This window comes from Diplotaxodon limnothrissa, linkage group LG1 (assembly GCF_057381915.1).
Source record: "Diplotaxodon limnothrissa isolate DT_005_m linkage group LG1, D_limnothrissa_male_GT1.1, whole genome shotgun sequence".
NCBI lineage: Eukaryota > Metazoa > Chordata > Actinopteri > Cichliformes > Cichlidae > Diplotaxodon > Diplotaxodon limnothrissa.
In genome coordinates, this window is record NC_140596.1 from 8,668,379 (window position 1) to 8,694,144 (window position 25,766).

General features: G+C 38.4%; 1 protein-coding gene across 1 annotated transcript; it reads right to left on the reverse strand.

The window, feature by feature from the left end:
• Positions 1 to 4,842: 4,842 nt before the first annotated feature.
• On the reverse strand, positions 4,843 to 25,320 carry pepd (peptidase D). Its single transcript, XM_085362423.1, has 15 exons — positions 25,275 to 25,320; positions 23,035 to 23,218; positions 17,594 to 17,721; positions 16,862 to 16,925; positions 13,781 to 13,828; positions 13,378 to 13,439; positions 12,980 to 13,024; positions 11,724 to 11,799; positions 9,815 to 9,861; positions 8,896 to 8,964; positions 8,136 to 8,213; positions 7,598 to 7,746; positions 7,037 to 7,221; positions 6,075 to 6,266; positions 4,843 to 5,307 (listed from the first exon to the last, which is right to left on the reverse strand). Exons 1-15 carry the CDS (start codon positions 25,289 to 25,291, stop codon positions 5,179 to 5,181), a joined length of 1,473 nt encoding a protein of 490 aa, XP_085218549.1. The 5' UTR covers positions 25,292 to 25,320; the 3' UTR covers positions 4,843 to 5,178.
• Positions 25,321 to 25,766: the final 446 nt, after the last annotated feature.

Sequence of the window (25,766 nt, forward strand, 5' to 3'; positions counted from 1 at the left end):
CATCAACTATTTCTCCCTGAAGTAAAGGAAAGCACATAATTATGAGCAAAAGCCACTACGATCATACTCTTGTTTTTAAGAGTGAGGCAGTTATGAAATAGTTTTGGGGAAAAAAAGTTAAGCCTTCTTTTGTACGACTTCACCAACCAGTCAAGTTATAGTTTAAATCTGTTTCTATTCCATAACATGATAAATGCCAAGAAAGCTCAAAGATAAAGCTCAAACTTTACCTTTGACTTTTAGATATAAAATATTGTCATTGTATAATTTTATCTTATTAGATATTTTTGTGAAATTTCTCAGTAGTAATATACGTATTCTTGAATTACAGCTAAAAGTATTCATCAAATGTGTGTTTATTTACATCATCCAAGGGAACATTTGTGTCACAGTTAGGACAACCCAAAAAACTAATGCTGGAGTGTAGGCGTAATAAGGTGTAGTCAAACAGATGGCAACACAGTAGCTCAGTGGTTGGTACTGTTGCCTCACAGTAAGAGAGATCATGGTTTAAACCTGGGCAGGGCAGTGTGTATGTAACATACACACATTTATAGCCTTCTTGTTGTCTTACTGACCACTTCAACCTCTTTAGACTACAAGTCACATTTTATCTATTCATTAACCAGAATTAATACAGAGCTTTACTCTGCACATTTCAAAAACTCCACCCAAGCATTAGGGAAATATGCAAACTTCACACAGTATATAACAATATATAACATGAAAGCTGCTTCTCTTTCAGACTCTGGTCGCTGAGAGTAACTGAGACACAGCTACAAATGGTTTTGCAGCACATTTTCCCTTGACTTCTGTCTCTGAATATTCATAATAATAATGCATACTTTATTGATCCCCGTGGAGAAATTACTTGTTTTTCTCTGCATTTGAGTGAAGCAGTGTGCAGCCACTGAGCAGGCGCCCGGGGAGCAGTGTGTAGGGACAGTACCTTGCTCAGGGGGTACCCATTCAGTGGATTCAAACCCCCGACCTTCCGATCATGGGGCGACCACTCTACCTACTGAGCTATCCCTGTCCAGCTATTCCAGTTCTTGATGAGAAAAGGACATTCACATTGTCACCATATTCCCTCTGACACTACACTGAGGGTGAAAAGTTCACACATTATTATCAAAATAATTTATGTTGTGATGCTGTGACCCACATTATCAGTTCCATTAACTTTGTGACAAATTGTCTTCACTGAGCAGCAACTAAAAAAGTGCAATTTAATTTTGAAAAATCAAGGTTTGACAAGTCATGAGTCAATGTTTTGACAACACTGGATCAAGCCTGAAATTAAATGTTAGCTGTATGTATTTTTTTTTATCTGACATTAGTAATGTAACCGAAAGGGAAAATATGCACACTGTGACACATTGCTTATTCATGCCACACAACACGCTCAGGATTGAATTGCTTGTAAAAAATTGTGTAAACGTTCCACAGAAATGCATCAATTCTACCGAACATTTAAACCAATGATCTTAGATTAAACAAATGCTTAAATCGTCCTGCAGGACATTTGCCTTGCATTTAAGTGTTTTTGATGTAATTGGTGTATGTGGTGCATATTTTGTCAGATAAGTATAACTTTGGTTGTTTTACAGTCGAAACAACAAAGGGGAAGTGGATGAATGTTTTCTGGAAATGAAGTCTATTAAAGTAATAGGTATATGTTTAGCAGCTTTTTATCCACTAGCAAAACTACAGATGGAAGCTGCTTTAGGGACACTTTACAACACAAGGTCTCATTTGAATAAGTCTTTAACATTTTCAGTGGAAATGTATTTTAATTTTTAGAAATGTTGACTTGTATACTATTTGTCAAACACTGCACTGCAGCATTTAATAGCATTAATCATAAAGTACAGTGGTGTCGTCCGCCACATGCAAACTTTAGGTTACTTGCATAATCCCGGTTCTCAGATTAGCATGAGTGAGACATCTCACTATGGGATGAGCCTCCTTGCATATTCCTCATTCCTCTTGTTCTGCCAATCCAGATTGGCTGGGGATTGCAACAATCATGTCAGGCAAAACCACCCATGCTTAAATATCTTGCGCTATTACGTATCCGTTATTCAAGATAAGCACCTCTTCTCACTTCGCCTCAACAAGAAGGGCTGTCTGGTAAGACATCTCACTCAGGCTACTTTGAGAACCATGGCTACACAAGTAACCTAAAGTTCTCATTCCTAGCATTTGTTTTGATGTCTCACTATGGGAAATGGAAATTCCCGTATTGCCAGACAAGCTTATCTCATGCAGTCACAACAATAGCCAGTATCCAAGTGAGGACCCAGTGCCCAGCACTTCTTGGGCTACACTTGGAGTGGAGATGTCTAGCCCATTAAGGCGAGAGGTGAAGACCAGCTCACTGCAATACAGATGTCCTGGCTTGACACCCCTCTAAAAAGGGCCCAGATCACTGCTGAAGTGAGCCCGCAGGCCCTCTGGTGTCTACTGCCCCAAACTCGTATACCCAAGAGCAATTGCCTCCACAAACCAGTGTGAGAGCTGCTGCTTAGTGATAGGCCTGCCCACGTAATAAAAAGCTGGTCACTTTTCCAAAAATCCTTCGTCCTGTCCAAATAAGCATGCAAAATACAAAGAGGACATAGCATATGCAGCCTTTGCTTGGTTAAAGCTAGTAGCAATCCTGTCTTTAAAGACAGATGCCTCAAATCAGCCTCTTACAGAGGTTCAAATGGAGAGCCACAAAGCCCCTCTAGCACCACTGCTAAGGCCCAGAGGGGTGCCAGAGGGCTGGCAGGGTTCATGCCCTCAAAGGGAAGAAGCCCCCTGTATAGAGCTTCTGCTGCTGAACGGGCGGCCCTTCCAAGAGACAGTTACCTTCCCTAACTCTAGGAAGATTACAGGATAGCATGCATAGCCATTCTGGGAGCGGGAGAAGTTGGTATGCTCTCTTCCTCACCCTGGAGAGTGTTTCCATTGATGTTGCTTCCGCATGTAGCTCCAGTAGTGAGCCCCAGCTAGTGCCAGCCCGCAGTTTGACCCCCTCCTTGTCAGCACCATCCGCCGGGGTCTCTTCCTGACATTCACAATTTTATGAAATTAACAATTTAGGGATTCACTAAACATAAATAAAGCTTAAAAATGATCATTAGAGATCATTTAGTGTAGTTTGTCATTTAATTGACTCTGGTGCAATAATCCTCTTAAACACTGTATCCAAATACTACAGTGATGTATACCCCTTTTAATTGATCAGATTTCATCATGTTCAGTGTCACTGTTGTATTATGCTTGTGAGAAATCATGCAATTAAAACAACATTTATTGTAGTAATTCAAGCTATTATATATATATATATATATATATATATATATATACACATACACACATACATACACACACACACACACACACACACACACACACATATAAATAGGGGGTGCAACAATACTCATCGTATCGGTATTGAACCGTTTGATACAGTGCTTTCAGTTCGGTACGCATATGTATGAACAATACAAAAATTTTAATTTATTTTATCAACTTTTCTTCTGACGATGCTGTCTGTGTTGAGAGCTCAGTGGATCTGCGTTCGACTACTCCGCCTAGGCTGCACTGTCGAGCGCAGATCCACTGATCGCAGAGTGCTCGTTTGTGTGTGTGTGTGTGTGTGGGGGGGGGGGAAGCTAGCGAGACAGAAGTTAAGCTACTTGCAACATGGCAATTGCCTCAACACTACCTGAAATTGAGCCTCCCCCACCCTCATTCAGATCTGGCGTTTGGAACTATTTTGGTTTTTATGTGAAGCATGACCCTGATGGTAAGCACGTCATGGACAAAAGTAAAACAGTATGTCGAATGTGCCACGCAATGCTCAATTACATTGGTGGGAACTAGTGCGTTAGCGGCAATAGCTCGTCAACGTGTTGACCCCGTCCAGCCCCAGGCACAGGGCGATCCGCGGTAACTCGTTAAGGGAGATTTGCCGCGTTATGGCGTTAATGTCATTTTAACGAGATTAACGCTGACAGCACTAGTGGGAACACAACGAATATGACTGCACATTTACGCCGACATCATCCTAGTGCAAAGACAAGTGGAAGCAGACAAAAACAACAAGCATGCATGTTACAAACTTTACCCGAGTCATTTAGACAGCTGTTAGCACATGATTCTCCTTATGGGGACCTGATATGTTTAATATGCTGCTGAGAGTATAGCCCAGAAGAAGCTATAGTATAGCTTTTATTTTGGAAAGAACCATTTCTCTGTAATAAACTCTCTTTTCCAAAGATGAGTGATTTCTCGATCAGATATATATATATTTTTTAATTATTATTTTCTTGTTTCAGCAACATTAAATTTAAAAACTGTACTTTTGAGTTAAAATATATATTTATAATTTTAACAAATGACAAATTAAAAAGGCATGAAATTTTTTTTGTATCGAGAAAATATCGAACCGTGACACCAAACTATCGAATCGAACCGTGAATTTTGTGTATCGTTGCACCCTTATATACACATGTATTTCACAATACCTGTTTTACAGACCACACCATTTATGAGCACAAATGTATTTTTACAAGGAACTGCATCACAGCTACATCAATACAGCACTAATGAAACAAACAATGTTTATTGCTGTGCTATTTCGAAATGCCGTCTTATTTGCAAATAAATCAGTGCAGTCCTACTTGCAGTAATACTTTACGAATGGTGAGTAACTGAAGTACTCATCATTCAATTTACACTAATTAGTCTTTTTTGCACTATTTCTTTGTCAAGTGTAACAATTTGTATATTTACAAATATTTTTTTTAACTGACCAATAAATGAACAAGTCTTTTACACAGCTGGAAATTAAAAGATTTATTTACGGCAATTTCAATGCAATGTTTAGAAAGAGGAACATATAAGAATATTTTTTTAAAATCAGAAATGTATTTTCCTTGGAGGCACAAAGATTTTAATGTAATACTGTATTATTGTAAAGTTTGTCAAGTAAAACTGACAGTGGCTAATGTACATCAGAACTTTAAACTTTACAAAAGCTTTATGTGATGCTGCTGATCTCGATTGCGTATCTGTTTCATGATTAAGATATGAGAGTCAAGAAATAAGTTGAGCTTTACTGATTAATGTTGATATTCCTCAGTAATCATATAGAAAACTTCAATGAAAGTTAATTTAGTTTCTTCAAACAACTGGACTGAAAGGTTTTGTGGAGTCAGCCATAAAAGCTTCAATCTCCTCAACTGTACGAGGTACACAAGTCATCAGCTCTATGCCGTCTGCTGTGACCGCGATGTCATCTTCAATGCGAACCTACAGAAAGAAGGAACAAAGTGGTTAGTGACACATGAAAATAGTCAAAAGCAGGAGGCATTCAAAGATTTGAAATGAGCTGGACCAGTTACTGAAAGTTTTTTAAATATACATTTTCATTTGCTGATTATTTTGTAGGAATACCCTAGTTTAAGACTCAAACTATCAATTTGAAATGTATTTTAGGTTGATCTGAGCTACTATACTACTTTCTTTGGAGGAATACATCCTCACATTTATTTTGCTGATTTCTCAGGATTTGTCATTAAATGGCCGTGACAGAAAATCTGTTACTCTAACATTAATTAGCCTAAACATATTTGTGATATTACTTTTCAGTTAATAGACTTTATAAATACTTGTATGACAATCTAGGTTCTATTGTGACTTTGAACTGATCAAAAATATGACACAATACCTAAAATACCATAACATTCAATAGATCTTGCAGTGTTTAATTTACATATAAAAAGTCAAAGATGGTGGGACAAGAAAAAGCACACTCTACAGACACAATTTTAGAGATAGCAGCACCTTAAATTTTAAACTGGCTGACATTTTCATGCTTAAAGTGACATTATTCAATCTTTATAGCTTTTTTCTTCAAAGTTGTACATTTGGCCTTTAGCAAATCATGAAAGAATACCAATCCTGTCAGACTGTAAACCAAGCAGAAGCTGAATTAATTTCAGTATCAGTTGGCCCTTTGTTCTGTTACCACCCTGGTCTAACATAAACAACAAAAAGAACTGTGCAAGCATACTAACCCCTCCGAAGCCACGGAAGCGAGCCAGCACTTGGTTGTTGATGAAGCAGCTCTGGGCAGGGTTAGCCAGGGCCTGGTTCAGCAGGTGGTTGATGAAGTATATGCCAGGCTCCACGGTAAGAACCATCCGTTCCTGCACCAGGCGGCCCATCCTAAGACTCTTCAATCCAGGCTCGTCAATTCGCTCGATACCCTATACAGCAGTTGACAGTAGTATTATTTAATTATTTAAATAAATGTACTTTTAAAATATGTGCAAAACTGACTAAATTGAGGTTTATCCAACTACTGTATCTGATACCATAAATAAATGCTATTATATTTTTTGTCAGTTTGCTCATCAAAGTCAAAATATTTCAGGGTTTTTCATGCAAGACTTTATGTAAAAATCATCAAAATGCTTTTTACTCAAACAAGAAGAAGAGACAGATAAGAGCCATATAACATGGAAGTTTATTAATTCATCATTTTTATATTTTCCTGTCACACTTACCAAAGTCAGTTAACAGCATTGTCATGTATCCACACACTGAGCACTGCATTCAGTGATTCCCACCCCCTCAAAGTTTAATTCTCATACTGTTGCTGTCAGCAGGGGAACATTCAGTAGTTCTACTGGAAATGCTGAGGGTTAACCAACTTCTCTATTTACATGTCAAAACTGAATATCACTACAAATTCCTCCACCACAGCGTGAAACTATCTGTGCTCAAAGTTCAGATGACATTTCATCCTCCCCTCGCTCCTGTCCTCATCCTGAACTTGTTCCTTGCAGCCTGGCCTAATTTAGTTCCTCTCTCACTTCTGCACCAATGGTCTCTTTATTACTGAGGACACATCAATATTCCAGTAACAGAAATATTTTCGTCCTCTACTGTCTTCAGACTATTACTGTCACAGAAATAACTGCTGACTAGTTGTTGTGTTGTGTGAAATTGCAGAACACAAGAGTTCTGTTCTCACCTCAGGGTAACCTCCTACATCGTGCACATCAATACCCAGCAAATGTCCAAGGCCATGGGGCATGAATACAGAGCCCAGGTGGACCTTCATCATGTCCTCCACGCTGCCAATTAGGATGCCAATCTTTACAAGTTCTTCCAGGTGAACCCTGTCAGCCACACGGTGCATGTCGGTCCACTTCACACCTTTAAAACAAGCATTTTTGTCAATGAACAACAAAGCAGTTAAAAATTTAACTATGCGTGTTATTTTAAAAGATTATTAATTTTTTAGGGACTGTAATTCACAAGGATATTATTTTCAAAGCTCCAATTGTAATGAATACTAAAGAATACTTTTGTAACTACCTAAAACACTACACGTGTAACCAGTTAAAAGACTTTACAGACAAGTATCCTCATGGTGATCAGTTATGATTTGTGCTTAAGAAAAACAGATTTCTATATCTGTAACATATTAATTAGTTTTTAACCCCTATGCTGCTATGTTTCAATAAGAACAGCAGATTCAGTTTTCTTGACATTTGCTCACTTTAATTTTAGTTCGGTAAAATAATATAACCTGGTCTGAGGGCAGCCATCACCGCACGTGAGGCTTTCAGGACGGCTTCGTAGATGGCCCTTTGGTCTGGAGTGAACTTGCCATTAGCTGGGAAGGAGCAGGTGATGTCCGAGGAGTAGCAATAGTACTCTCCACCCATATCAAAGAGACTGCAGGAGACAAAACAAATAAAAATGATTAGAGAATTATTAAAGAATTTATTTCCAACATGTTTTATGTTTGTGTCCCACATGCTTTTCGATAAAAAGAGATGCACAGAGATGGCAAAGTCACTAAAGGTCACAAGAACAGTAACCTTGATGGCATTTGCGATGGTATTTGACAAAAACTGCATGCTGGGAAATGGCTCATTTAGGAGAATCTGTACACATTTATACCTTGTAAAGCACTTTGTGATCTTTTATCTAGAAATGTGCTATATAAATAAAATTTTACTTACTTACTTACATTCTGAATTAAGATCCAGAAGAATGAGGTGGTTGTAGTCCCCCCCACTCATTAAAAAAAAAAAAAAAAAACACAACCCATCGGTACTCACCACATATCTCCATCTGCGATTGTCTTGTCATTAGGAGCGCCAGCATGACCATAATGGAGAACAGAGGAATTATTGCCACTGGTGGGAATAAACAATGCACCAGTCACAAAACATAAATAACATTATTCTTCAAAGCAGAGAATACTTTAAAGCATCAAATGGATTCCAGTCTCTTGTTTTAAACCCCTAGTTTTAACAGGAAAAACGCTTTCATCTACAGGCCACTAATCTTTACAATGTTCATGATGCATGGCCTTTAACCCAAAAGGCCAGAACATGATTAACAGCATTTCAAAATCTTTCATCCATAATGATGCTGCTCGCTCACAGCTAAAGGGGGGATGTTAATACAGTTTTTTTTAATGAGCATAGTTTATTCTGGCCAACAAATCACCAGGGATACAGAAGAGATGCATGGAGCCTGCTCAACTGTGTCATATACCCTTGAAGGTACTGCAGGAGCATAGTTTCCTCCAATGTATCGCAATTTTGTCGAAAATTGAAGTATTTTCTTTCCCCCTAGGAGCGCTCAACTTAATAGAGGAACAGAGTATTTGGTGCTCTAATGCCTAGGGCTATGGTGTCAGGGTCAACTGCTCGATTGTATGATCAGTATGCTACGATTGCCGGTATTAAACTCTAAAGGAAAAAAGCACTACAGCAATGGTTTTCTTTCATTCATTTTTGGCACCAGGAAGAACAGACTCAATTTGATTTCTAATACCAGAAATAAAACAGGTAATGAATTGTCAATGCTCACGTTCCACAAATACAGGTGTAAGAGGTGTGGCGCATTCCTCCTTTAGTATAGCAGTAGTGCTGGAAAAGACTGCAAAGATAGAAGGAAAAAAAAAATCTAATTACCTGACAGGCTTCCTCTGCCCTTTTCCTGACTCTATGCTTTTTAAGAATTCATTCAGCACTCATTCTTTAATCATCACATGGCCAAACACATCAAACAGCTTTATGACTCTCGACAGCACTGCAGACCTGTGTAGGATGTTAAACTATTCCTCTTAAATGGCCAGCACAAATGAGCATGATGGAAAGCTACTAAGACACCAAGGGTAGTGAATACTCAGACATGAAGAAAGTAAACTGAAATATTTATACTATTACATATTTCTTGTGTTAAGCACCCATATTGTGAGTACCTCAAAACTACAACCAAGCACTGAATCTGAATTTTAATCCTATACTATGTTTGTATACCAGAAACATGCAGTGAAGCAATATGCACACTTTCCAGTTACCGAGTAACCAGTCATTACGTTACACATCATTATTAACAAGGCCTTCAGATTTCCTACTACACTGGAGCTAATAATTCTAAGCAAGCAAAGAGGTGTGACATTTCTGTTTGTTCCATCTGTGTCACCAGGGTGTAATCTAAACTGATTTATTCATTCATCATCACCTGCTGCTAATTTTACACATCAAAGGTTTAACTAATCCAATTATAATATATAACAAACCAATTACATATCGTCAAACATAGTAAATGCATCAGCATAACATCTACCCAAATTAGTGTGGACTAAGTCCACTTGCTCAAAAATTCATTGTCATGTAAGTAAGCAAGCGTAAGTAAAGTCTAAGGAATGCAGTGTGCTTCCATGTCTTGTCACCAAACACAAGTTTTTACGTCTTCATAATAATAATAAAAAAAAAAACTCGACCTCTCCATTTCATATTCTTTCTTTCCGGGTTTCACATGCTTCATGATCTATGCAAAAGAAGAAAAACAATATATGAGATTAGCAAGTTTGAAATCTATTTTCTAAATCCTTTTTAAATTAAATTCAAATTCCATCCTCCTTTAAAATGATCTTCAATGTCCACAGAGTGCAAGTTAAGCTTTTTTTAAACTTATTAATGTATTTTTTTGTACCTGACTGCACTGTGGCAGAAATATTTTGAATCTCTGCTGGAGGTGTGTTGGTTCCAGTTCTATCAAACTATGAAACAAATGTCCATGATCTCGTGCCATGGTTTTATCTTCCCACAATAAACCGTGAATTTAAACACAGAAAAAGCTGACTGTGTGTGATACACATGGCAGGGAAATAAAGAAACAGATGGATCTTTTCATTGCAGTAGCTAACTGCAGGGACTTTACTGGATTCTAGCCAAGCTTTGTGGTGAAATAAACATTTTAACTGAGCATCAGTTTAACTATTTTTGATAAAGTGGTTAAACATTTCTGCTGGTGTAAACAACCAGTGTGTAAACACAGCATGAGTAATGGAGGCTGAAAATCACTTTGTAATGTGCACTACGAAGGGATATGCTAAGTAATTAGGTGCTCATATTGCTTATTCTAGTTAAGCATTTGGAGCTGCTAGAGCAGGGGTGCTCACACTTTTTCCGCATGTGAGCTACTTATAAAATGACCAAGTCAAAATGATCTACCCACTACAAAAATCCAAAACATATACTTATTTATAAATATATTGAGGATTCTTTAGATCTACAATGTATATACATGCATAACCGCAATATCCAATATTTCACAACACAATTAACTATGTAAATTTTTTGTCATTACCTGAGTTTACTCTGATGACTTGCACTGAATTGAATCAGCCAGGGATGCATAGTCCGGACAGTAGCTGCTGACGGCCAGGTTTAAGAGAAAAAACCGAGAGCTAAAAATTGGAGTTAACTCGCTGACTAGCTTGTCAGTTTTACTACACTTCGCGCCGCTGTTTGCGCATGCGCAGCGACCTAAGCGTCAGAAAAAATCTGCTGTCATCTGACTGGCTTCCCTGTATCAATCAAGTGACGGGATGGATGATAGGCTGGCATCTATTTTTTTAATGCCATGCGATCTACCAATACTACCTTTGCGATCGACTGGTCGATCGCGATCGACGTATTGAGCACCCCTGTGCTAGAGCATGTTAGTGTGCTTAAAGTTGTTATATTTAAAGATTATATGGATAAAGAATCAACTGGAAGTGCATCATAATTAATTAGTTTACTTTTAGCTCAATGTATAACCAAATGTGCTAATTTCTAATGCTGCTCTTCTTCTTTATAACACATTTAATAAATGTTCTTTACACAGTTTATGTGCAAAATACTGTATTTTGTAGAGCTGCAGTGAAGTACTACATAAAGGCATAAGGTTTTTATAAGTATGAGAGATGCTTATTAGGGAGCTTCTCTTTTTTAAACAGCAAACACGCAACACTTATTGTGAGTGACTTTAAAGGACAGATAAAATTGTGAGGTTAACTGCTGCTCAGCCCCTGAAGAGGTTATTTATGTTGATAGAGTCAAATCCTGTGCAGATGTAAAGTATTGCTTTAATGTTACAGCTTATTGGTCAAATGCTACCACAGTTAACTGCTCGCCTCCAAGCTACTGGAGGAAGTTAAAATCGATAGTGTTTAAACAGTTTAATGTCTTAGAGGATCCTGAGATCTTTACACCTTTGGGGGAGTTTTAAAATGTAATAAGCTTTTTGATAGTTTGCGTGTTTAATTCCATGCTCTGATTTTTTTTCCTTCCTTTTCCTTTCGTTCCATAAATATACTACTTTCAGTTTTTAAAAATCGCCTGTTTAACTGAGAGCTAACTTACCATTTTGTGGGCTTCACTGGAAACTCTGTTGGTGTAGCGCAAGACCTCCAGCTCCATATCAGTCTTAACGACACGGCTGCAAACAGAGAAGGAGTAACCAGCTGTCTCTCAGACTAAGAAAATCACATTACACATTACAGTGGATCTACAGCCATATAGTACACAGAATATAGGCCTCAGACTAAAAGAAAACTGGTGTATTTTTCTTTAACCTGTACTTTATTTTCCAAATAAGCAAACGTCCTTATTTTTATTTGAGGTAAATAGAAATTAGCTGCAATCTCAAAACTTGTAGAGACAATCAATTTTAACTAGTTTGGTACCACCAGTAAGAGCGGTAGTAGCAATGCTATCAATTTGCCCAGGGGGATTTTCATGGCAGCTATTTCGTGGACGATTCTTGTAGTATGCAAACTCAAAACTGGACTGATTCCATTCATTAATGTCATTATTAAGATGAGCAAGGACAGAAAGTTTGAAAAAGTACCCATATTTAGTGCAACATCTGTACTCTAGTGGCTGAAATAGTCATTTCTAATATACATTGCTAACATAGCAACAAGTGTAAGAATCACGTGTCGAGAAGCTTTTAGGTAATTTTAAGGTAAGTTGTATATAAATGAGATCTGTCATTTTTTGTTATTACAGTTGATGCTTTATAAGCTACTGTTGCAGAGCTACCTATAATATTTATGTCTACAATGTGAGTCTTTCACTTGAATTAAAACTTTGCTTGCTAATTTATACCATGCTGTTCTCATGTTTTGTGTGTACCTAAGATGGCTTAGTAATGAAATGAAATAAAGATTTCTATACAAATAATCCACATAAATAATCCAATGCACTTGTAACAAACAGTAACAGTAATTAAAAGGGGAAAAAAAGAGCTGTAGTGAGACGAGTGTGCAGAGGGTTCAATCAAGCCCTGCTTCCCATGAGGTGTGCCTGAAAAGCATTCCTCCTCATTTTAGAAAATGTCAATTCATCTGGAGGGTGCAAACCTTAATGCCAAGGACAACCAGGCAAGCACGAAGTCCATTACATCCACACAATCTCACTTCTCAATTGAGAGGGGAAAAAAAGAAAGAAAAAGAAACAACCACAAGAAAAAACCCCGTTTCTGATAGCAGACACACAATTACCTCACTGGGCAGCTGTAATTGCCAAGATTTGCGAGAATCTGACTGAACAAACTCTTAGGCAAAAAGTGCTTTTTCTCAAGTGGACTTTTTCAGTGACAAATTTTAATTACTTACCAGTCCACAATGACAGGGTGTAAAAGAGTGTTGTTCACTTGGAAGCTAATCCAAGAAAGAAAAGCAAAAAGAAAAGAAATTAAATGAATATGAATATGAAGCAAATGGTTACATTTCTTTTGAAACAAGTACTTGAGCCTTTTTTAAAAGTATCTGGGGTTAGAGTAGGATGATAAAAATAGCAAATATATGCAGTTAAAAGAACAAAGACCAGTGCCAAGGACAATGCTATTATTAATCAATGAATAACAAGAAAATTGAATTATATTTGAAATTAGGTTAATCAGCAACAATAAGTATATGTAAGAGTTTTCTGCATTCTTAGTGAAAAACAGAAAAAACCCATCCACAAACAAAGTATAATTATGTTAATGCAAATTGAAGCCAATTAAACATACCGACTAATTCCATCAAAGGAGGCCTCACGGCAAGTGCTCCCACTATCTGTATTCTGTCCTCGCTGCAGAAAAAATATAAAACAGGCAAACAAGTGATCACATCACCACTGTGTGAATATAAATGTTTATACAGCTTAGTAAATATTTTCTGGTATCTAGGAGTTCATCCATTTTTAAAAGGTAACCTTTTTCAAAAACAGATTTGGTGCTACTATATAAGAGCTTAATTAAACAATTCTTTTATTTTTCATACAACTGAGGTGGGAGCCAACATAAAGCAGGGTACAGAGGGGTGATTAGGGTGAGGATGATTCAGCAAAATACTCCCATACCAGCAATATTCAATACTACTTAACAGAAGCTTAGCATTAGCTGTAATTGGGCAAGAATGAGTGAGACATACCAGTGTGAGGAGAACTGCTGGTTTTAGGTTGGACAGGACATTGGCTATCTACAGGAATGCAGACAAAAACTAATTAGACATATCATAGCATGGCAGAAATAACAAGCACAAGTTTTCCTTTGCTTTCAGGTGGCAGAATAAAGGTGACTTTGGCAGGAACCATCCTGCCTCTGTGGCTTCTCCAGCAGGACGTAAGAACAATAAAGCCTTGGATCACTGACCTGAAAGAGCTGCTTAATAAAAAGAAAAAAAGCCTTCAGGTCTGGGGACAGGGAAGAACTGAGAAGCATGTAGCACGACCTAAGGGTGAAGCTGAGGAAACACAAAGACTCCTACGGGAGTAAAATAAAGACAATCACTGGGTTTAAAGTGACAGACAGACAACCAGTGGGCAGCCTGGAGAGAGCAAATGAGCTAAACGATGTCTTCAACAGGTTTGGTTCACAGCCCTTTGCTGTCTCCTCCACACAAACTCTGGTCTCCACTCACCCTCGCTCCCCTTCTTCTCCCCAAGTGAACTCTATGGATCAGAGTTCCTAAGGCAGCTCAAATGATGTGTGCACCAAAATGCTCTACAGTGCTAGAGGAGCAGCATCAGAGCCGGAGACACCAATAAACTCAATAAACTAATTAGGAAGTCTGGCTCTATGACTGGCTGGAAAACTGGTCACACAATCTGCTATCCATCACAGATAATCCTGACCATCCTCTGCACCACTTACTGGGCAGGCAATACAACATATCTACCTGTCAGAAAAGTTTCTGCCAAATAATAATAATATCCTTAATAAAACTAAAATTCCTAAATTATTCACTCCATTGTCTTAAAACACGCTTTATCTTCAAAACCTACAATCTAGATTCTAGCAGCTCAAATTTTAGAAACTGGAATAAGACATAGTTTGAAAGGACACTCACATGAATATTGTCTGAACAGTTTTAATGGCAATGTGAGGAAATCATTCTCATTCTCAACTGTAAATTTAAAACATGAAAACATTTACCCTGTATATAGTGATGATGCATAGAGGATCTGCTCATGGTTAAAAATGCATCTATTATTTAAAAGTTAAAAAATATTGAAACAGAACACAACAGAATCATAAAAATGCCAGATACTATTAAAACACAAATTCAACAATTTAAAGGTGATTTGTGTGCATTTAAAGTAGGGTAGTGCAATGAAAAGTGTGTGTGTGCATCAATACCTCCCATGTCTGAGTGCTGCCTAAAATATTCATGACCTGATTTGGATAAGAAAGAAATATTGTTCTCTTTTTGGTTCTTCTGTAGGCAGCATTGCCATCTGAATGCTGAACACCACCAACTGCTTTTTTGTCTTTCTAGATGTCAGCCTTGGGTATTTGTAGGTAGTCGTGCAGTTTATTATTTTTTTCTAATTTTACCTACTGTGTTAAGCTGGTGTTGATTCATGGAAAACTTGGCAGATGGCTTGCATCTTAACCTGTGACTAATTAGGATATCTAACGCCTCAAGCAGGTGCAGAGATGTTAAAATACCTGAAATATCATCTGAAGTATGAATCATCACTTGGACAAAATGTAAACATGGAAATTACTGTATAATTATGTGATCGTTTAAATGCTAACCTCTTAGCATTTTCTGGCTAGTGAACACTCTTATATTGTACTCTGCATATATTTTATGATTTGTTAACATGAACACCTCCAGAATAGCTCTGGTGCTGTCAATCCACCAGTACAGCTCCCCTGGGAATCTGCTGTCAACACTGATAAACATAACCATTTTTCTACTCTCTCAAAACATGCAATTACAAAGAGCCTTAACTTAAGTGCATTCCTCACACTGGGCTGTTAAATGAAGCAAACAGAAGTGCAGGTTACAAATTTAAATAAGAAAATTCAAAATGAAGCCCCCCTAAGAGTATGGGTGGTTTGGCTCTTTCTCAGTTATGCATTCTAATGAACTGTTGTACCAAATGGATTATCAGTGTAATGCTCCATGTGCTTTGGGGGAGCCAAAAGCACTGTCCACATTTTCTCAACAAGGTTAAGGACTATCCTCTGAGATTTTACACCGTCTCACACAAATAACTTTAGTTCTATCGTCCTATTAAATGCAAATACAAACATGTCTCAGAAATCATTTCAAACCTTTCCATAAATATTCTATTATAATTTCAATAACTAACTATAAATCAAATAAGACCTGCACTAAAAATGTATTTGGCACATATCTTGTAGAAGGTTGTCAATAGGGGTTTAGCCAAGATGTGCAACTAGCATAGTGACGATTCTTCTTTAAAAAAAAAAAAATATCTGTTTTAAAACACATAGCACAATTTCACAAGTTACCCTTTCTTACTTGTAGCACAGAGCAAGAGATGGCTTACATCAGCAGTATTCTCACTACTGAAAATACTGTTTAATTTAGGCTCAGATGGTGCCTGGGTAGCATGCAGGAGGCAGGATGCATAAAGGCCACCTGCTACTTGTGAATACACCTGTCTATTACCTGCGCTTTTCACACATCAGTATAATTATATGTCACACTGACTTTGTACCAGGGAGCTGAAAGGTTAGACTGTTTAATCAAAGTCCTTCTAAAAGCAAGGCTCGCTATTCATCTTGAAATGGCTCTAGGCACTTATGTGGCCAGTAATTTTGAAGCATTATGTAAATTAACTTTAATTCTAATAGTTGTCAGGGTATGTATAAAATCACCAGTAAAATCTGATCAAATGTTCTTAAAGGGTTTAGTGCTATTGCCCCAGCATAAGGTTTCAGTTTTTTCTTCCCCTGGGAAGTTACACGTGTATCGCTGCCTTTGGTCTCACAGAATTCTTCAATAAATTTGAATTCAAGATTCTTTGACTTTTCTCACTTGTAACCGTTTCTAGTTTCATGAGTGAGCCAACTGCACCTTTGCTGGGTAATGACTATAAAAGCTCAGAGCTGCAACGTATGCGAGGAAAACGGCACTAATGTCCTTTGATCCTGGTCATGGCTTTATCAATTAACATTAAAGATCAGCTACCATACAGAAAAACAGATCACACCAGAGAGGCTGGGCTGTAAAGACCAACACTGACAGACTTACGTCACAGGTGTGGTGCACCTCATCAACAGCATACTTCTCCTTGAAGTGCTCTTTGGGAAAGATCCTGTCAATAAACGAAAAACATAAAACTGATGAACAAGTGCACTAGACAAACCATACACATAAAATCAGACGAATTTTCAAAGGCTTGTCTCTTAAAACATTACTGATGGGCTATGTTACAACACACTAGCAGAAGTGCAGTATTGAGGACAGAGTTCAGAGAGGAAAGAAACTGAGCAGAACCTAGAACATTAATTGCTGATCACGTTACTTTTGAGTGAATTTTTTTTCTTAAAGAGTCATATGACAAAAGATGCTTTTAGGTTTCTAGATTAGGGAAGTGAGCATGACCATGTGAGATGGTCAGTATCGGTTATGGTGTCCAGAGTTTTCAATGATCGTCTTATACACAACCAAACAATACTATGGATAAATAAATAAATCTAGTTTAACTGAACAATTTATTCTGTAGTGAGTGAGTGATCTTGATATTATAGGGCAGCACTGCTATAGTCCAAATCACTAAGACTGAGGAGGTCTATGTATTTATAAAATGATTATATATTATATTGCATTTGACAATAAATATAATACACAATTAAATACACAAGGTTTAAAAGCTGATAACATAACTGTCAGCCCTTCCTTGAAGGTATAGCTCACTGCTATGGACTAGCGGATGCTGATGTTGGCCTTGTACACTGCTCTTTGAGGATTAGTGTGACTCACTCTCCCATCCAAGTAGCATAGCTCTCGGGCAGTTTAGGAACAAAAAGAATGGATTTCCCAGAGTCCACATCAATGGCTCCGTAGCAGTCAGCCTCAGTCACTCCAAAAGCCCAGTGGAAGAAAGACTCCTGTACAATCCAAGAATCAGTAACAGGATTAATGAACTAGCTTTGTTCAGATTATTTCATGGGAAATATAAGAGCTTTCCTTTGTCCAGCCAGTTAGGTCAAGTGACATCAAAAGTAAACCTTCAATATTCTGACTGATTTCTGTTCAAGCAAATAACAGTCTTGAGTTTGTGTTGTAGAAGAATTATATTCAAGAAAAAAAATGCAGCTAAGTTTTTTCTATGCAGTGTACAGGTTGTCCAAGATATTTGTGGCAGGGTGTGGAGAATATGCAAACAAGAAATGTTGAAACCTGACTTTGTCCAGGTCAGGTGTTTGTGCACTCAAATTGAATACACTGATTGTTCAGACAAAATGAACTACAGCTATTGATTATTTTAGAAATTAAGTTTAGATTAATTGAGTAATCTGATAAGAATACTTCTGTTTTTATTAATAAGAAATAATAAAGATTCAAAAGCAAAAGAATAATGATGATGCACAGAGATGTGGTGCAGAATATGTCGTTTGCCATTTGTTTGAAGCCAGCTCACCTCCTGCAACCACTTTTCCGAGAATACGCGCTTCTTTTGCGGTTCGGACTCCTTCTGACATTTCTTTGGAGGTGGAGGAACACCAAAGTAATTGCTTAAAGGAGCTTCTTCAACATATTTAAGAGTCCTAAACAAATGTCTAACCTCCTCCAGAAAATCTTATGTACGCAAACGCGCATTCCAACTTCTTATCTGTTGCTCGTCTTTTATTTTGATAGCCTATGCGCACCTGCAGACCACTTATGTGCACCCCTAGTTATTAACTTATGTTAATAATAATAATAATAATAATAATTCAGTGACCAGCCTAACAGCACCAGGTCAGTGGCTCAGAGTTTTATTACATTTTAATTAATATAATTTATTGAAATAAATATGGCGTAGTACACCCCATGTCCCCCTTTTAGACTCACCCCTTACTTTCTAAGGCGTCACTTCAATAGAAAGTGGGATGGCTGTAGTCAGCCTTACGGTGTGTTCACACCGAACGCGATGGACGCGAATAGAGCGTCAGGTTTACATGTAAAGTCAATGGAAAGGCGCGATGACGCGCGATTGCGGGTCCCGCGAAAATTCGGAAGCAGATTTGCGTCGCGAAAACGCCAAAACGCATGAAACGCGCGTCAGTGTAGCGCGTCTGGCGCGTTTGACTCGCGAATAAAACCACGCGCGTGAGTTTTTGTGTTGCATTTTGTGCATACGCGCGTTTCGCGTCTACCGCTCGAGTTGGAAAAATCTGAACTCCAGCGTCAAATCGCGCCGCGACAACCAATCAGGAGCCTGGTGACGTGGCTGTTACCTAGGTCAAAGGGGCAGATCCAGCCAAAGCCTTTCATACTTCAATGGAGGGGAAGGCTAATCAATGCGGTAGCAAACAACTCGGAGCTGTACAACACCAGCTGCTTTCAGTACCGAGACAGGAATAAAAAGGACCGAGCTTGGAGGAAGATATGTGAAGAGATCGGGCAACCTGGTAAGTTCATTCATTTCTCTTTTGAAAGTTTTCACTGACCCGGGGAAGCCGCACAAAAGCTAGCAAGCCACCGCTATTTTCCCACTGACATACAAATACCGTTCTGCTTTTATGCATGTTATCATTTAGGAATATATTTTATTGTTTATTAATAAACAGCACACAGTGGTCCCGCTGTTCATCCGTCACTGCTTTGCTTTTTCGCTGATTTTTTATTGCACAGTACAGCATTGCATTCTGCAGCCTGATTGACAAATCTCCTGCGCTTGCCAAATTTATCACGTTTGGTTTTGATAACCATCGCGTCCAATAGAAAAAACAGCACAAAAACACCCATAACTATGAGCCTCATTCGGAAATAGACACCTGCACCGTGAGGGAAAAAGGCGCACGAAAGTGGCGGGCAGATGAAGACAAACCGCGGCATAATAATACTTTTACGTTTTGCAATCTACAAAGGTTTGCACTTTGAGAATCAATTGTGAGAACTGTGACCAGGGGCTAGTTATTCTGAGAACCCCTGCAATAAATGAGGGACCACTGTCTACTCTACGATTATTATATCCAACCTGTTAACATTTAATACTGTATTGATAGAACCAACTGATTCTGCAGCAGAGCATCCCCAGTCCCTGAGCTCCTGCTGCTGCACCCACAGATATGTACAGCAAGCACTGATACCTTTTTAGTCGGTGGGATTCCCTTGTGATCACCTTTACTAAATATCTACAACCAATCTGATTATATCCTGTTATTGTTTTTTTTTTTTTTTCAATGTTGAAATTAAAATCTAGTAGCAGCCTTCTCATTTCTTTGTGTTTTGTGCTGTTTTACAGGCCCACAGAGGAGGACGGCTCCGAGGCAGATGAGGGACGGGTCCCAGGACGGTCCATCGGCGGTGGAGCTGGCCATCCTGGAGTCCCTGAAGAGGCCACACCACTCTCCAATGGAGCATTTCCTCCTCAGCCTTGTTCCTGCTCTGGAGAGCAGCTGGTCCTTTTTATTCCTGTCTCTCTGTAAATTCTTATATTTTATATATTTATGTTTAATGTTTTTCTGTTTGAGACTTTTAATATTATTTCAAATAAATGTTTATAATGACTAATGTCTCAGTTCTACTACACAGCAAATGTTGGCACACAACTTGACACATGTAGAATTTATTTCATATTATACTAATGACAAAATATACTGATACAGTGGGATGCAGAAGTTTGGGCAACCTTGTTAATAGACATTATTTTCCTGTATAAATCGTTGGTTGTTACAATAAAAAATGTCAGTTAAATATCATACAGGAGACACACACAGTGATATTTGAGAAGTGAAAAGAAGTTTACTGGATTTACAGAAAGTGTGCAATAATTGTTTAAACAAAATCAAGCAGGTGCATCAATTTGGGCACCACAAAAAAGAAATGAAATGAATATTTAGTGTATATCAATGTGTGTGTCTCCTATATGATATATGGGGTGCCTTTGTCTGGATGTGCTTCCCATCCAGAGCTGCACAGCACAGAGGAAAGTTCCAGCGCTCCTGGAATCCCTCTGTGATGGACCGCCAGTCTCCAGGTGAAGGCACAGCCATGAAGTCGTCCACTAGACAGTCCCAGATGGACGTCGCTGCCTGGGGGGTGATCTGGCTCACCGTGGACACACCGACTCTGAAACTGAACGCTTGGTCGTGAAGGAGTCCCCGGTGACAAGGAACCTGGACAAAATTGTTCAAAATCAGTATTATGTGTACTGCAGTTACAAAATACATTATTCAAATTCCAAAATACTTTTGTGATGTCAGATTTAAATCACAAAACTTAAATCTTACATAAAACATTTTGTAATTATAAGGATAATTACAAAATCTATATTAGATAATATCTAAAACAGTTGTGTTTTGTTTTAACTTTAACATATCATAATTTGATTGGTAGCAACTTTCACAACTACAGTGAGCCAATCACTCATAATTCCTAAACATGTCAATCAGGTAGGAATGAAGTAAGACATTAATAGAAATAAAGAGTTGTGTGTTGACATGTAGCCCTTTCCTTGCTTAAATCATTAATATTTTTGAAAAATTAATCTGTGATAAGACAGCTTATCAAGATAGAACCATGTAACTAAAGATGAACCAAACTGTTCAGTTTTATCTAACTCTGTTTTAATAAAGGCTGTGACCCCTGCTATAGAGTCTGACAGCTGCAGGGATTATATACAAATATTCAACTATCCCAGAATTAAACCAGGTCTAAATAAAAAGGAGTGAGTATCACTACAAAGGTTAACTCAGTGGTCCTAATGCTACAGTTTGATATCAGCAAACACCGAGCGCATACATTGATGTGACACCACAGCCATGCTATCATGCAAACACTGATAACAGCATAAATCGAATTAAATCGGGACTTGATGAGAGCTTCTGAGTATCACTAGAAATATTATAAAGAGTCGTCTCTGTACCACAGTTTGCTTTCAGTAAACACCGACAGCATTCACTGTTAGCATAGCACATCCATGTTAGCAGTGTATAACTGGATGGATTAGCATATTAGCACAGATATCAATAAAGGACTACCGTATTAAATAGTTTTACTAACCTCAGGCAGACGGACAGGCGCTCTGCAGGTGGGATTGAGTGCCTGTAGTTGGTGTCTAGGCGGGCGATGCTGGGACCGACAAGGGAAAGCAGGTCCTCAAACTGGCCGAGTGAATGACGGTGATAGCGCTGGAATCGGCCGTCATCCAGGCGCAGCTCCTGGAGCAAGTGGTGAAACTCACCAAACTGCTCATGCCTCTGGAGGACCTGATGGACCCAGGTACGGCGAGGACGTCTTTTACGCCGCTGCTCTGCTCTCCACAGTACATAGAGAAGGGAGACTCTCTCTTCAAGCGCTAGCTCGATAGCTGCCATCTTGCAAAGATACCGGTCTGGCACAACTCCCTCCCACATTCCTCCCACATTTCCGGTTCACGCGCGTCAAAATATCATATTTTGACGCGCGATGGATTTTTCTTGGACACGCGTTGAGACGCGAATGTACACGCGTCAAATTAGGGGCGTTTGGGGCGTTTTATTCGCGTCCATCGCGTTCGGTGTGAACACACCGTTAAGCAAGCTGCCTGACTAAAAAATAGTGTCAGACTAAGATGCATATTTATGCTTTTAATGTAAAATTATTGTAAAGCTTGGTTGTATATTTGTTGCATGTTGTTGTCACAACATGTGCAGTTGTGACTAAACAAGGCATAAGAGCCATACTGAGAAAATACCATGATGGGCTTTGCAGTCAAACAGAAGGCTCTTGAAATTAATTCTAAACCTCATTGGGAGTAGAGAGAAGCCGAAACCTGCTGGTGGATGGAAGGAGCTAAAAAGTCTTCAGATTTGTGCTTGTGGTTTGATGAAGATCTGATGAAGAACGTTTTTATGGCAATCCTGCTGTTTTAGACCTTAAAAACACACTTTAACTCTTAACACCTGAGTAGACTCTACATTAAACTACGACAGCATCATCTCCCCTACTTTTTGTGGAGAAAACTGGGGGTCGTTTGGGCTTAATGGTGTAATACTTTTTCTTCACACGCAAACTCCTAAATAGGTTTCTGTTGCAGTTCTGTTTTTTGTTTGAGAGAAACGTTCATGCTTACACTGATTAAACAAAGCATTGAAGCAAAGAATTTCCCTCAAGGACTTTTTGTAATCAAGTTAACCAAGGAATCTCTGCAGCTCTAAAATAAAGAGCAAACTCACTGATAGGCTGGGCTCCTTTAACGAATGAATAAATACACTACCAATACATGTACCAACCTGTCTGAAGAGGACGTCTGTGTCCGTGCAGTACCTCTGCGTCTGTTCTCCTCCCTGCAGCACCACTACTGACTTTGGCACCACACCATCTTTGGCTTTCAGCCCCTGGCACAGTCGCCGTCGGTTCTCGGCAAAAAGGGCAGCAGACACCCTCAGGGTGTCATTGCCCAGCCAGTAGACAGGTCTGAAAGGACAGGAAGACAAAATATCTCAACGTGGCTCAGGGTGGAGTAGTGGCTGGAGAAAATGATGCATAGTTGGAGTCAAAATTAGAACTGCCCTGTATCAGCGAGCACAAGACTGCAAACACAATTACTAAACTTACCACACTGTTTGCATCATTCAGCTATTCTCTCATATCCTTATATGTATATAGCAAAAATTTATTGTCATGATTCACACAGTTAATGTTGTACCACTGTGGTAGTACACAGTGGAGTCATATGTCCCAAATCTGTCTATAATTGCAGTATAAATGATCAATTCTCAATTAATGTTAGGGCAAACCAGCAGCGCTCAGACAGAACATCAAAACCCTGCCTAATACCGTGCCGGCCTCCTTGTGTCAGCAAAAGTGGTCTGAACCATCAAAACATGGACTTTGCGCCCTACAGATTGTGGTGTTGGAACTTTAATATTGTGGTTGAGTGATGAAGATTTTATCTAATAATACATCACAGTCACTATAAAAAAAGATTTATTCCAGAATAAATAGCAGGAGTAGATGACCTGCCGTGTTTTTAGTTCTATTTGGGAGTAATCCTCAGGATTTGCTCAGTACTATCAAACTTTTAAAGAGAGAGGTGAACGTTTGCCCGAGCTCCCTTCGGGAAGAGTTAAGACATAAGCTACAGACAGATAGACAGCCTTGTAAGTGATAGGTCTTGGGTATAAATCTTGGTCTCTGGCTGTAGCTTGGCTGATAAGATTAAAAACCCAACATATCTGTACCAAAGGTTAATCTATAACTTCCTAGAATTTAATGGCTGATGGCTTTCAGTATCATTCCCGGTTGACTGAGTTTACTGGCTAAAGTGTGTATCTGCAACAAAATAGAGCCACTTCTATTATTGAGCAAGGCAGATAAAATCTATGAAACTGGAAGCCAACTATTCCACCCAACAAAAGCTCAGAAATAGGAATAATACCTTGTATAGTACAACTGTATCAATAATTTAAGATTAGAAAACCCTAAAATTTCTATTGATGTGCTAGATTACATAATACTGTGAGGTGTCTCATCTGCTTGTTCCACACTCTGAAAATTGCCTGGGACACTCTAGCAGAGATAACTTTATATGTGCTGACTGCAGACTTTTTCATGATTACCACAGCAGATTATTTTATTGTTTTATAATGGTTAATAAGTCAGTCTGGGTTGTTTCACAATTGCAAGAAAATTGACCTTTGCTGAGATCAGCATAATACTACAAGGTGTACAAACTCGGAACAAGAAGACTGAAATGTAAGAATTAAAATCGTTTTAACCAATTTATAGCCTATAGCCTTGTAGCTAGCTAGTTTTTTTTTTTTTTTTATTCATTAAAAAAAATAAAGTAATTCAAAAGTTGGTTTTCTATTTTGCTGGAATTCACAGCGTTTCTTATACAGCCCTTGAGGACAACGTTTAATTTACTATATATAGTTACTTTATATCTAACATTCTAAAGCAATGCACGGTTGAAGTTGCAGACTTGTGCACAACTTTTCAAGGTACACTTGTCCCAGTTCTCCTGTGGCTTTTAGGCTGTCTCTGTGTCTTCCGTTTAATCATGTGGCTCCTTGAGCTCAGATAATGTTCCCTTTCTATGTAGTTTTACCCTGAAATATTTAGTAACTTTTTGGATTATTTTCTAATATTGATACTGATTTTAAAATACACACACGCGCACCCAACAGTTTAGGTACACACACACACACACACACACACACACACACACACACACACACACACACACACACACACAAATCCATGCAGTAAAGCAAAAGTGCGTCACAATATTACAGACAATAGCGAAAACGTAGCTGCAAGTATCAACAGTTAAGAAGTCCCATATTTCACTAAAAAACGGGTACTTATCGCGCAGTTTGACAGTTAATAAAGGGTGTTTTTTAGCTGGCAACATATATCGCGAATACGTAAGTGAAACATGCATGCAGCAAAGCAGGTTACGCTAACACCACTCAATTAATTATTAGGCGTATAATAAATACATATTCATTAGTCAATCACAACTTACTGCGCTGCTGCAGCCATGATATTGCCAAGTGTCCGACGAATGTCACGTGGGGAGAGCAGTCACGTGAGTTTTACGTGGCGACATCAGCTGACGTGGCATGTTGTTGCATTCACGTATTCAGGAAATACGAGCACTAGCAGTCAGTGAAGTAGAATTTCAGTCTTGGCTTAAACGTTTACAACGCCCCGTAGTACAAAAACACATTACCTTAAAGACATAAAAGAAAGTCCTAAGAAGAGTCTTTATAAATGGGTCACTTCTCAAAATACTACTGTTTGTTTGATAACGTTCTGATTGTGAAATTTAAAAAAAATCTTGTCCTTAAAATGAAAAATGATGTGTTAGAGGAATAAATATGCAATAAAATGCAACTCCTCTATAGTCACAGAAAAAATAATTATAATAAAAAAAAATGTCGGCACACAAGTACAGAGAATATTAAAGGAATCATGTTCAATACCTCTTTTAAGACTGTTTTTGGCATATTTAATT

Bases quoted from the DNA above. Each gene is read 5' to 3' on its own strand.
- pepd (XM_085362423.1), bottom strand. The intron at 13,025-13,377 runs GTATGTTTAATT...TTCTTGGATTAG, and splicing joins TCCTTTGATGGAATTAGTCG to CTTCCAAGTGAACAACACTC. The intron at 7,222-7,597 runs GTTATATTATTT...CTTGTTTTAAAG, and splicing joins GATGGCTGCCCTCAGACCAG to GTGTGAAGTGGACCGACATG.